The sequence below is a fragment of the Mesocricetus auratus genome, unplaced genomic scaffold (genome assembly GCF_017639785.1).
Source record: "Mesocricetus auratus isolate SY011 unplaced genomic scaffold, BCM_Maur_2.0 Super-Scaffold_100026, whole genome shotgun sequence".
Classification (NCBI taxonomy): domain Eukaryota; kingdom Metazoa; phylum Chordata; class Mammalia; order Rodentia; family Cricetidae; genus Mesocricetus; species Mesocricetus auratus.
The window spans coordinates 28,534,233-28,547,109 of NW_024429207.1; the positions used below are offsets into that span (position 1 = coordinate 28,534,233).

At 47.4% G+C, this 12,877-nt stretch overlaps 1 protein-coding gene across 5 annotated transcripts in view; it reads right to left on the minus strand.

Moving 5' to 3' along the window:
- Positions 1 to 2,596: 2,596 nt before the first annotated feature.
- The window catches only part of Slc20a2 (solute carrier family 20 member 2), a 94,621-nt gene continuing 84,340 nt past the window's right edge, over positions 2,597 to 12,877 (minus strand). For all 5 annotated transcript variants that reach the window (XM_040731947.1, XM_040731948.1, XM_013110885.3 and 2 more), the window contains 4 exons: positions 12,173 to 12,764; positions 8,833 to 9,018; positions 6,969 to 7,053; positions 2,597 to 4,051 (listed from right to left, as the gene is read on the minus strand). In XM_040731947.1, coding sequence (XP_040587881.1) covers positions 3,893 to 4,051; positions 6,969 to 7,053; positions 8,833 to 9,018; positions 12,173 to 12,764 — 1,022 coding nt within the window. In that variant the 3' untranslated portion in view covers positions 2,597 to 3,892. The remainder of the gene's footprint in view (positions 4,052 to 6,968; positions 7,054 to 8,832; positions 9,019 to 12,172; positions 12,765 to 12,877) is intronic.

Sequence of the window (12,877 nt, forward strand, 5' to 3'; positions counted from 1 at the left end):
CTAGTTCAGTCTTATGCAGGTTTCCAAATTTGTCAGACCCAAATCAGTGATCTCTAACTAGCTCGGGTCAGCTGATTCTGTGGGTTTCCCCATCATGGTCTTGACTCCTTCGTTCATATTATCACTCCTCCCTCACTTCGATTGTACTCCAGGAGCTTGGCCTATTGGTTTGTTGTGGATTTATGTATCTGCGTCCATCTGTTTCTGGAGGAAGTTTCTAGCTTCTCTGGGGTTGTGGATTGTAGGCTAGGTATCTTTTGCTTTATGTCTGGTTCCACTTATGAGTGACACATACTATATTTGTCTTTCTGCGTCTGGGTTACCTCACTCAGGATGTTTTTTTCTAGTTCTGTCCATTTGCTTGCAGATTTTTGGATCTCATTGTTTCTTTACCGCTGAGTAGTACTCCATTGTGTAATATGCCATATTTTCTTTATCCATTCTTTGGTTGAGGGGCATCTAGGTTGTTTCCAGGATCTGGCTATTACAAATAATGTTGCTATGAAAATAGTTGAGCACATGTTCTTGTGGTGTGAGTGTGCTTCCTTTGAGTATATGCCTAATAGTAGTAATGTAGGGTCTTGAGGTAGGTCAAACCCTAATTTTCTGAAGATTTGATTTATGTGTGTGTGTGTGTGTGTGTGTGTGTGTGTGTGTGTGTGTGTCTTGAAGCCAAAAGGGTGCTGGATCACTTGGAGCTTGGGTTATAGGTGTTTATTTGCCTAAGGCAGATCCTGGGATGTAAACCCTGGTCCTCTGATAGAGCAGCTGAGTAATTTCTCTAGCTCTGATTTATTTATTTGGTAGCTTTATGTTTACAAGAACACTGCAAAAAGTAGTTCCCATATTCTTGTTGTCTTAGCTCCTTCTCATGCCTGATATCTGTTATAACCAAGGGTACTGGTGCAGTAATGTTACCAGCGAAATTGGGTTTCTCTTTTATGGGTTCTTAGACTCCTAGTAAAATACTTTTAAAATAGACTCAGAAGGAAGTTTGTAAACCATTTTATTAGGCCTTTAGTTGACACCAGAAAAAGAGAAGAAAAGGATGTTTTGAGTTTGAGCTTGGTGAAGATCACAAGTGACTGCATTAGGAGAGGAGGGGCTTCTGAGAGGCTTATTATCTCTAGAAAGGGGTAATTATTCCTCCCATCTCCCGAGGAAGTCTTCAGGAAAGTCAGTGCTAGGGTTGTCCTTGGCCAGGTGATTGACAGGCCCAGCTTGATTAACCCGTGTGGGAGGAGACACCAGCATGTGGTATTTGGGAGTAGATCAGAGGTGAACCTCCAATCTATTCTTTTGACCTAGTGGTTTTCCCTTAAGAGGCCTCAACAGAGCACTGACGCATGCGTATTTCACACCACACTTTAAATCCTAAGGAAGGGCAGTCGTGATCCCTCATCTGGCCTCTTGCTATGTAGAGTGTGCTGGCCTGGAATTTACAGAGAGCTACCTCCTGCATGTTAGAATCAAAAGTGTGCATCACCACAGCCAGTCTATGGGATGAATTTTACTATGTTTTCTGTTGCTTGAGAACCCTGTAACTTGAGACCCAGAGGTGGGGAAGACTTAAAAAGTACCGGGAGAACATTAGAACAAACATGTTTAGATACTTAGATTCAGACTCTCAGGAAAGATAGGAAGTGTGAGGTTTGATGCCTTTCTTCTGAGCATGGCTTTCTTGTCCCCCAGACAGCTGTCCTTTGCATGGGAAGTTTGTCTCCCCCCACACAAAGATGTCAGGGACTCAGCATTCCTTCCCTTGGGGACATGGCAACACCCTCTCCAGGAGCAGAGAGCACGTCACAACCTGTGTGTGGCCTGACTGTCCCTCATCACATGCAGGAATCACTCCTGGACAATGGCTGTAAGGTTGGAGTCTGTTGGAGTGGCCTTTTGCCCCTTTCCTGGCATGACATATAAGGTCAGATAACAGAGTTGGGGGAGAGTTCCTGGGCAAGGCTTGACATTGCTGGGGAGGCATGGTACCCCTCCATCCCTCCTACCCTCTCCTGGGATTCAGCCTTGCCATTTGCCTGCTAGGGCTTCGTGATATTCAGGTGACCCTTCTAGGGCAGGGACCAGCAGGCTGTTTGGCCTGCATAGTGCTTGCTTACATCTGTGTTGTGATTTTCTTACCAATAAACTCGGCAGGAGACTGCGTTGTGTGAGACTATCAAAAGCAGGGGACGAGGGGAGGATTTCCGGTCTGCTAGTGGAGAGGAGACTGTCACACCTGGATGGTGGTGCTTAAATGGTACCATCAGCTCTCTGCTTTCACTCTGAGGAGAGACGGGGCTCCCAGTGGGAGCCTGTAGACATGAAGAGCCTAGCAGGTGGCTCAGCACAGGACCACTGTCCTGATCAGACACACACATCTCTGGACACCATGTTTCATAGCGGTGTGAGGGATGACCGAGGGGGTGCCTGCAGACGGGTGTGGGCTCACCTTTCCCTTTTCTCATTTTGTGATCGGCTCTGAACAGACACAGAAGAGTTAGAGGCAGAAGAAAGTTCAAGTATTTGAAAACCGCAAGTGGCCAGACTATATGCTTTTGATTTTTGTGGGAACTCTGAAAGAAAAAGACTTCAGATGTAAACTTTTGAGGGGCACTTTTTTATTATAAATTTAATCTGGTTGATTAATGAAAAAATTACAATGAAGTACCGTGAAAATGTATGTCAATATAAAAATATTAGCAGCATTTCCATGGTTTCAGGCTCTTAACATTTTAGTCATACTGTGTCTCTCACCATCAGAAGACAATAGTGGCTCTACAGGAGGACCTCACATGTTTACACAAAAAAAGGCCTCAAAGATCCCCAAGTTCAGCGTCCCCTCTAATATTCCCCGCTCAGCCCTGAGTTTTACAGCATCCAGGCGCATCAAAGCCTCACTGGCTTCAGTGTTTGCAATAAGAATTCCGACTTTCAGGCCACAGGGCAGAACAAGGAGGGACACTGGAATTGGACTTGATATGTATGTAGTGTTTTTAAGTATATACCCCATTGCTGTGTGTTGTCTGCGCTGGTGACAATGAAGGCCACTGAACAAGCCTACCAGGACCTGGTACGGCAGCGGGTGGCTGCTGCTGGTGGGTGACTGGTGCTTCCAGCTACACACACTGCTCTGGCTGAGTGAAGAGCTCGCCCGGCTGAAGGGCCAGGTTCGCTGCAGTGGCCAGTGGGAAGGAAACAAACAACATGAAAATATAATACTGGCAATTTATCCCCTATTTCTTTGGTACTTTCCAAAACTCTCCAATCAGTAAAGTATAAGGGAAGCATACCATTAACATTACAGTTTAAGTATTTACAAAAGCATAGTGATACATTACACAGTAACTCATACACGGCTTGTAGACACAATCTTCAGAGAAAGCACTTGTGGACACCTGTCTCAGCACTATGCAATCACACGGGGCCTGAAAACTTGCCCAAGTTTGTATTAAGTGTACTGTATCTCACTTATATTACAGTATATTTTTTAAAAAGGATTTTATAACCTACACTTTTTAAAAGTTTCTAACACTTGCCACCGCTGAAATCATTATATACAGTTAACAGAATATTGCATTCCAGGCGGCACTCTCCACTTTCATTCTGAGTTTAAAATAAATGCTACATATTCTAGGTACACAATATATAAGTAACTGCACCACATTATGTCATCACAATATCAGTTTGATATACACTACTATGTACAGTAGTTAGGTTAATTATGGAAGATGAACTTCTGTGGCCTGGGTAAGCAGCGTGTGGCATGAAACTATCGGGAAGGGATGCGGGAGGGGTGTGCTTGTGTCACAGTGGGGTGGATAGGTGTGAATACATACACCCATGGTAGACTATCTCCATAGCCATTTAGCAACCGGAAGAAACAAAATCACACCTATGATAGGATTCCATACATGAAGATAGCCATGACAGCAGCACTGAATAATCCGGCCACAGGGACAGTCACGAACCAGGCCACAAATATGTTCCGGAAGAGGTGCCAGTCCACAGCCTTCCGCGAGCGTATCCAGCCCACAGCTACTACTGAGCCCACCTGTAGAGGCAGACACATCATATTCACAGGGGAACACATAGGAGAGACTTTCACTAACCCAGACCTTTGGTTTATCATGCGCATTGCGTACCCCGAACCCTTCCTTATTAGTTTTCTCTGGGAACCATTTTATGGTATAATTTATGCTATCAATCTAGCCCCATTCTGTAAAGTCCCAAGAACACTTCTACAGGACAGCCAGCGTTTGAGGGTACAACTCTATCACAGCACACCCTATCTTCTTTCCCCCTTTCAGCATAAGCTTGGGTCATCTCCATGCACATTCCTTATGTTTCCTTAAACTTACTTTTGTATTTACACGGCATTTATGTGGGTGTGCACATGCCGTAGCACACGGGTGGGGCTCATTTCTCTTCCACCATGTGGGTCTTAGCGGCAGCGCTCAGGCTTCGTGACCAGCACCTTTCTGCACCGAGCCTTCTCAACAGCCCTGTTTCTTACTAGAATCGGTATAAAAACATTCTTCTCCCTCGCAACTACGTAGATCCTGCGTGTTCTTTTCCCTGCTATACTTTCTAACTGGCTATTGTTGGTAATCGAGCTCTAGATATTTTTATTTTCATCCTGGAGGTGGGCAGTTTCACTCTGTTAGCTTCATCTGGTCTTTCTGTACAATCCCACTGTGGTCCCGTGTGAAGGGCCTACTCATGTCAACAGATCACCCTCATGCTACTTATTACTCCAAGGAAACAACTGATTGTGTGACTAGCATAGGCACTTTGTTAACAGTAACATACATATTTCTTTGTTAGAGGTCTTTGTGCAAATTAGATGTAAATCTCTTAATAAAATGCCCTTTTTATGGTATAAATATTGGACAGATTATACTTCAAGATGAAAATGAAAGTTTAATTTTAATTAGCTTGTTAAAATTTTTGAGACAGGGTCTCTCTATGTGCCCTGGCTGGCCTAGAACTTGCCATGTAGACCAGGCTGGACTCACATTCAAGAGATTTTGCCCACCCCTGCTTCCTGAGCACTGGGACTAAAGGTATGCACTACCATGCTTGACCTAAGTTTAGCTTTAAAACCAGTGTAAGTGTATATGTGCATACAATGGGTTTCACTGTGAAATTTTCACACATTTACGAGGGACCTTGATATTTGTGTTCTGTTTCTCTCTCTCTCTCCTCCATATCCCTAATCAAGCCCTCTTTAGAGAGGCCAGAATTTGTAGGCAGCACTTTTCCTCTATGGCTGTGAGTTATATTCTAGTTTCAGGTTATTATTATTATTATTATTTTTTTTTTTTTTTGGTTTTTCGAGACAGGGTTTCTCTGTATTGTTTTGGAGGCTATGGGTCCAGCCCAGCCTCGAACTCACAGAGATCCGCCTGCCTCTGCCTCCCGAGTGCTGGGATTAAAGGCGTGCGCCACCACCGCCCGGCTAGTTTCAGGTTATTAACAAATCATACTGTTTGGTGTATCACTTTCAGTTAATGAGTTACAACATCGAGCAAAGTCAAGCAGGTGTGACTGTTTGTGCCTATGAAACGGTGAGAAGCGGAGCTGAGAGGGATAGAGGTGCCTGCCTCTCGGGCTGACCAGCCGAGTTCTATCCCACATGCTGGAGGGAGAGATCAGACTCCTGAAGTTGTCCTTTGATCTCCACGTGAATGCTGTGCACACACCCACACACAGGTGTACACACACACTAAATAAACGAATAAGTGTAATAGAAAAGTGAAACGCTAAATGCCTTTTCCTTGGGAGAACATTATTTTAGGGTGCTTCCTCAACTGTAGTCCTAAACATCAGAGAACTAAGATGGGGTGAATGGGGAGATGGTTACTTTTTATAGTCTACACAGTTTCGTGCTGTTTGAAGTACTTCAGGAAACCCATGTATCTTTGATAATTTCTACTTTATTATTATTGCCATACCATGGGTTGCACTCAAGGCCTCTGCTGTGCCAGCTACGCACTCTGTACTCTGTCTTGCTTCACAAGACCCTTTTATCATTTTAAAAACTGAAATGGAGCAGCAGCCCAGATGCCGAGTGGTGGGTGTGCCAAGCTTTCCTTGCCGGGATGGCAGGGCACCATGCCAGGCCCTCGGTGGGAAATGTTTTGTAACCTTTCTGTGTTTCAATTCCCACATCTGGAAGACTGGGGAAATGCTAGTGTTCTCAAAAGATTCTTGCAAAGAGTGAATGAGTCCCCATTCACACCGCACCTCCAACAGAGCCCCGTGGGCACGTGTCTGACACAGGAGAGCCGAGTTGGCTGTTACAGTGATGTTTACCAAGTGACTACGATTAGGAGGGACTGGACATTAGCTGAAGATCTGATCCCTGGTCCTACTGTATGCAGGCCGTATGACCTTTGGAAAGTGGCTCAATCCTGAGAGCCCAAATTTTCTCAGCTGGGAGTCACAGACAGAAGACCACGGCAGCACCAGGAGCTACCTCCTGCTCCTCACATGGAATCGACTCTAAGTCACTCTCAACATCATGTAAGGGGGAAGCCAGAAGTAGCTACATCTTATAATTGCTGTTCCTGTCCCACTGCTAAGGTCAGCTCTGCAGTGGCAGGAACTTAATGCTACATCCCGGGTGAACCTACAGACATGCTCGGTGCACACATGACTTCAGAAGAAATCTAGGTGGGAACAGTGAGGGGCACAGGGCAGACGGAAGCTCTCCCACCAGTGCCGAGAAAGCAGAGCCTCAACAACAGGTGCTTTGCTGGGGATCAGGATGGATCAGGATGGATCGGCAGAGGGGGCATCTAGGGAAGCAACTACCCCTGCTTCCTCCTCCTCCTCGCTATCCAACAGTGACCTGGCAGTCCCACAGCAGCCACGCAGAGCCTAGCAGCTTTTTTCCAGATTGAGTGGTGCCGCTGGGCTGGGCTGCCGCCCCCCGGAAGGGCAGTCTGGGGCTGGCGGGGGCCTACCTTGCAGTGTGTAGTGCTGATGGGAAGTCCGATGTTGGAGGCAATCACCACGGTGAAGGCAGAGGCCAGCTCAATAGTGAAGCCACTGTGGGGGCAACAGGAAGACAACGTCACAGGAGCTCTTTGTGTGGCCTTGCCGACACCCCGTGGCTGCAGAAGGCTTGCCAGAACATTCTGTAAGCTGGTTATGGACTGCTGCTGCCTGAGCCAGATGACCATTAGGACAAGACACTGTGCTCACAGTAGGGCACTGGGCTGTGCAGCGGACACCCAATGACCTTGTTTTCTCAGCATGTTTTCCAACCTGAAATGTGGAACTGGGTCAGAAATTCCTGCTGTGCGGGAAGATGATGAATTGCTCATTTCTAAGGGGGATGGGGAGAAAACTAGGTTCTCATCTTGAAAGTATGAACTTATTACAAAAGAGGATTGGATGTTCAGATGACCAGTTTTTCTTCAATTCACTCTTCTAAAACAACCTTTTGCTAAAATGGATTTTTAAGGATGGGGAACTGAAAACTAGAAACAAAATGAAACAGAAACCCCTACTAACTTTTAAAAAGAAACACAAAGAAAAAAAGATTTCCTACAACTAATAGTTCTGAATTTCAGTTGTACTCTGTAAGCTGAGATCTGTTATTTCCTCCAAAGGCTACACAGCAGAATGACTGTGACACTTCAGACCCCGTGAGGACAGCAGAGGTACATGCCCTCAGATTCCAGAGGATGACATGTGAGATATTAGTCCTTGAAAACTTGAGGACAGGCAGGTGCCATGTTTTGGGGTATATATTTCCCAAAGGCCCATTTGTCACAGACGTGGTCCCTAGAGTGGTGCTATTGAGAGGTGGAAAAGGGGTGTCCGGTCACTGGGGCACATCCTTGAGGGGTGTAGGACTCTGGCTTTTCTGATGTTTGCTTTTGCCTCCTGGCTCTGAGGTGGGCTGTTGTTGTCGTTGTCATCTTCTTCCTGTGACACAGGCTCCCACCATGATGTGCACTTTCCTATCCGCCTGTCTCAGTGTGAGCCGCAGTGAACCTTTTCCTCTTTACACACTGCTTATCTGGGTGTTTCCTATTGGCAACAGAAAGCCAACTCCCAGACAGGACACCAGATGGGTCTTAGGGCAGGAGAGTGGGTGTGGCTGGAGACTTTGGGAGAAAGGCGGGCCTCAGGCTCCGGTGTGCGCCTGCGCTTTGCGCTTGCTCTCTGGAGCTCACGCTGCATTGGCACAGCTGGGTAGACGGGAAACTACAGCAGTCTCTCTCCTAGTTTTCCCTGCTGCTCTGCTTCAGCGTCTTCCTGCCTCCTCCTGGTGCCAGTGTAGAACAGTGAGGATGAGGCGGACTGGTGGAGAGTGAGGTAGGGAGGGATCCCTCTGCCCTCTCTCACGGTGATTATTGCTACAGAAGAGCAGCACGAGAAATGTGGTAGTCTGAATGTAATTGGCCCCCATAAGTTCATAGGGAATGGCGCTATTAGGGGGTAGGCGTGGCTTTGTTAAGAGCAGGTGTGGCCTTGTTGGAGGAAGTGTGTCACTTTGGAGGCGGGCTTTGAGTTCTCTTATGCTCAAGCTACTCCCAGTGTCACAGTCCACTTCCTGTTGCCTTCTGATCAAGATGTAGCCAGAACCATGTCTGCCTGCATATCACCGTGCTCCCTACCATGATGATAGTGGATTAAACCTCTGAAACTGTTAGCCTTCACCCCAACTAAATATTTTCCTTTATAAGAGTTGCTGTGATCATGGTGTCTCTTCACGGAAGTAGAAATGCTAAGACAGGAAAGCTGACATGTTGACTGAGTGTCTGCAGTGAGCCCCACCTGGAAGCCTTGTCTCTGCTGATCTACCCTGTGCCTTACCTGGATGGTGTGATTGGAGTGAGGTCCTTCCCCATGGTCTGGATCACTCTTCTCCCCCAAACCCAGAGACCTGTGCAAATCCCGACTCCTCCATAAAACAGCAGCCAGACTGGGGTGGCGGCTTCTTGCATAACTCCACCTTGTTCATATATCAGCCACAAAGCCACAAGAGGCCCAATTGCATTGCTAGTAAAAAAAAGGGGGGGGAGAGTTAATTGTACGAAGGCATGGCACTATACACACTACATAATGGCTTCCTAGTTTTGAAAATTAGCTAAATCTTGTTGTTTGTAGTTTACTCATTGAATTTAAGGTGATAAAATGGACTTTTATTGATATAAGCAGCATACCGGAAAATGTGTTGTCTTAACCATTTTAGGTAGAGTTAAGCAGAGTAAGAATAATACATGGTTGTAAAAAGGTACTTAAAAAAAATCTTGTGAAGTGCAACAACCAAGTTTATTATTATTATTGTTATTTATTATTTTGGCTTTTTGAGACAGGGTTTCTTTGTGTAGCCTTAGCCGTCCTGAACCAGGCTGGCCTTGAGCTCAGAGATCCACTTGCTTCTGCCTCCTAAATTCTGGGATTAAAGGTGTGCGCCATGGTCTCCCGGCTAACAACCCAGTTCTTTCTCTCTTTCTTTTCATCTCCACTGCTTCTGGATTGTAGCTACTAGCTTGACAGATGAGTCAGTTTTCACACTGTGGGCACAGATCCTTACAACTGGCCTGGAGGGTGGCCACTGTGCCTCCATCACACAGGAATGCCAAGGCCACGGTGCTGTGGTGGGGTCTGCTTAGACATGCTTGTCCTTTCCCCTGGTTGGCACAGCGGTGTAGACAAGTGGGGCTTGAGGTTCGGCATGGGTAGGCTTCCAGGCTAGTTTTGCTCTAGTTGTGTGATTCTGGGCGTGTAACTTCACATTTTTAGTGTTGGGCCCATCTTTGAAGAACACACTCGCCTGACTCAGTGGTTGTCCTAAAGGGAGCGGGAAATTGCAAACCGCTCTGTACTGAATCCTGACAGGTACCTTGCAAACCTTTCCCTGGGTGACTGTTGTTGGGTTGTTATTTCTAGCATCTGGCTTTTTATCAGATGACACTGTTTAGAAGCCTCAAAGACAGCCTCCGAGTTGTGAGCGATGGCTCCGGACTCTGTCCTCTTGAGGGGGTACTGTGTTTTGGGAATAGAACATGTTATCTGAGCTCTCTGGCTAGAGTTTGGACTCTGTGATGTTGACTAGCACACTGAAAGCTGCACAGACAGCATATCAGACAACAGCCAGCTGGAAGCTAACAGGGTCTGCAGGAAAGTAGTTTCCCATTCTGCCCCCTGCCAGGCAGCCCTTCTTGAGAGCCCCTCAGAGTATCCCTCCACGAGAGGCTCTTCAAGGCAGCGGCCTACCAGGGCAGGCCTCCAAAAAGGCAGTAGTCCCCACAGCACTCTCGACCATGTCACAGGACACTTTGATGTTGTTGCATTAATAAGGTATCGCTAGCATTTCTGGGATGGATGGGACCACGTGCCACTGGGCCAGATCGTCTCTAAGGGAGGCACTGTCTTGCTTGTCTTACAGGAGACAAAAGCAACAGGGTTGTTGTTGTAGCTGCAGTGCTGTCTCAGAATGTTACATAGAATGGCTCCCCACATTCCAGGTGCAAGGTTCGCTGAGCTCCAGCCCCATCGCAAAGAGGTTATGTACACATCTCCTCTCGGCAATATGTCCACCCTGTTATTCAAACTTTCACACAGGGGGAAGGTACGCAACAGCAGGCACTCAATACTTTGTGTGCATCTTCTAGGTCAAACTTTTTAAAAAAATGGAGAAAAGACTTAAGAGGATGGATGTGATCCAGTGACCGCTAAATACCCATTAAGAGCCGACCCCTGCTAAGCTCTCCCTGCCTGGCTTGACACGGCTCCTGCCGTTTCCCATCTGTGAAACCACAGGGCTCAGGGTGTCCACATTGCTGCTTTCCTTTCCTTCCTTCAAGACCAGGACAGAGGCCCTCATCTGTACCCAGCCTGGTCACTCCTGAACTCAGACATACACAGCTGGCTGCTAACTTGGCTGTCCCTTGGATGTTACAGGCATCTTCAGGTTTATGTTTAATCTGAACTCTAACTGCTTGGTCCCACATTCTTCCCATCGTGGCCATTCATCCTCAGGTTTGTTAGAGCCAAAACTGTTGACTAGGCCTCCTTCCTTCTTACCTATGTGTAGTTTAGCAGTTCTCAAGCTGTGGGTCTTTTACCTAAGATGCCTAAGACCATCTGCCTATCAGATGTTTACATTATGACTCATAACAGCAGAAAACTACAATTATGCAGTAGCAATGAAAATCTTATGGGTGGGATCACCACAGCATGAGGAACTGTATTAAAGGGTCTCAGCGTTAGGAAGGTTGAGAATCACTGGTCTCAGTTGCTTATCAATTCCATTGGTTCCACATTCAAAATAATATGTCCATACCCTAGCTCCAAGCCTTGCTGTTTCTTCTCAGATCACTGTTAATAACACCCTAAGAGCTCTCCCATATCACAGTCTAAGCCAGGGGGATCTGTCTGCATAGTAGACTAGCCTGTCAGTCCTTCTGGTGGCTCCCTTTTCTCTCAGAGTGAAGAATTCCCTCTTCCAAAAATGTATTTCCTTAAAAATTATTTAAGTGCATTTTTTTCTTGATATGCATGTCTGTGCACCCTGTGCATGTAGTGCCCACGTAGGCCAGGAGAGGGCACTGGACCCCCTGCAACCGGAACTGAGGATGGTTGTGAGTCACCATGTGGGCGGTGGGAATTGGACACAAGTCCTCTGCAAGAGTGACAACTGCTCTTAACTAGCCCCTGAACAACTTCTTTTGAAGATAGGGCCTGGCTGCGTTGTCCAGGCTAATCCTGAATTCCTGGGATCAAACAAATATCCTACAGCCTGCAGAACAGTCAGGACTCCAGCTGCCACTACTCTGCCCAACAGAACACAATTCCTATATGACCACACTGTGACCTGATTCAGTGCCCACCCTCCCTGTCCAAGGTCTCCTGCTTTTTGCAGAGTAGCCCAGGCAAGCTCTGCTTCACCTCTGCATCTCCTGTTTGCTCTTCCTGCAACAGTCACGAGGCTGGCTGCCTCACCTCATTAGACCTGCTCAGTGAGCCTTCCCATGCGGCTAGCTGATTTCCCCCTGCCGCCGCCGCCCCCTTTCTAATCTCCAGTGCATCCTGTGGGTACTAATGCTTCCTGTCTGTGCCCCCTTTGCCCAGCGGCAGGGGCTTCTGCATGTCAGCGTGGTATAACACACCCTTACTGTGCATCGGTTGAGTGAATAGAGACGCTCACCTCACGTCATTGCCACCATGAGCAAAGGACCCAAAGCAGGCAGTGAGCACTTGCAGGAAGTGGAAGAGGAGGTGGACCTCTGCCGTGTCCTTCTCCTCCTTCTCTTCTTCCGTGGGGTCGTCATGAGGCTGGTCGGGATCCGCCAGCTCCGAGGCCAGCCTCATCTCTACGCCCCCCTCTTCGGCCTCGATCTCTGCCTCGGCGACTGCATTGCAGTAGCTGGAGTAGCTGTCGTAGCGAAGCCTCTTCTTGGAATAGGACACGGTGTCGCCCACCAGCTTCTCGCTGTCCTCCGGGGCGGAGGAGGCATCGGCGGCTCGGAAGGTGGTGTGCACCGGCATGCCACAGATGGCTGCGGTGTAGCACGTGTAACTGTTGTTCCGCCGAAGCAGCCTGTAGTTGTTTTCCTGAGCGGGCTTCTCCTCGGGGCCTTTGTCTACATGGATTTTGTGCAGCAAGTCTTTGTAGAGGCCCGAGTCTTTGTGTACAGTATGGTAAACATGACCGTCATTTCTCATGTGGCCTTCAAAGCCGAATGTGCCGTTGGAGATGGGTGACCTTGCAGAGCCGTGAGTCATGGAAAGTGCCCGTCCTGAAAATAAGTTAGGAGATGCTTATTTACGGTGGGGGTATGGCACTCTGTGGAAAATCAGGTGCTTAGCATGCACAAGACTCTGGGATGGATCCCTGACCATCACAACAGTA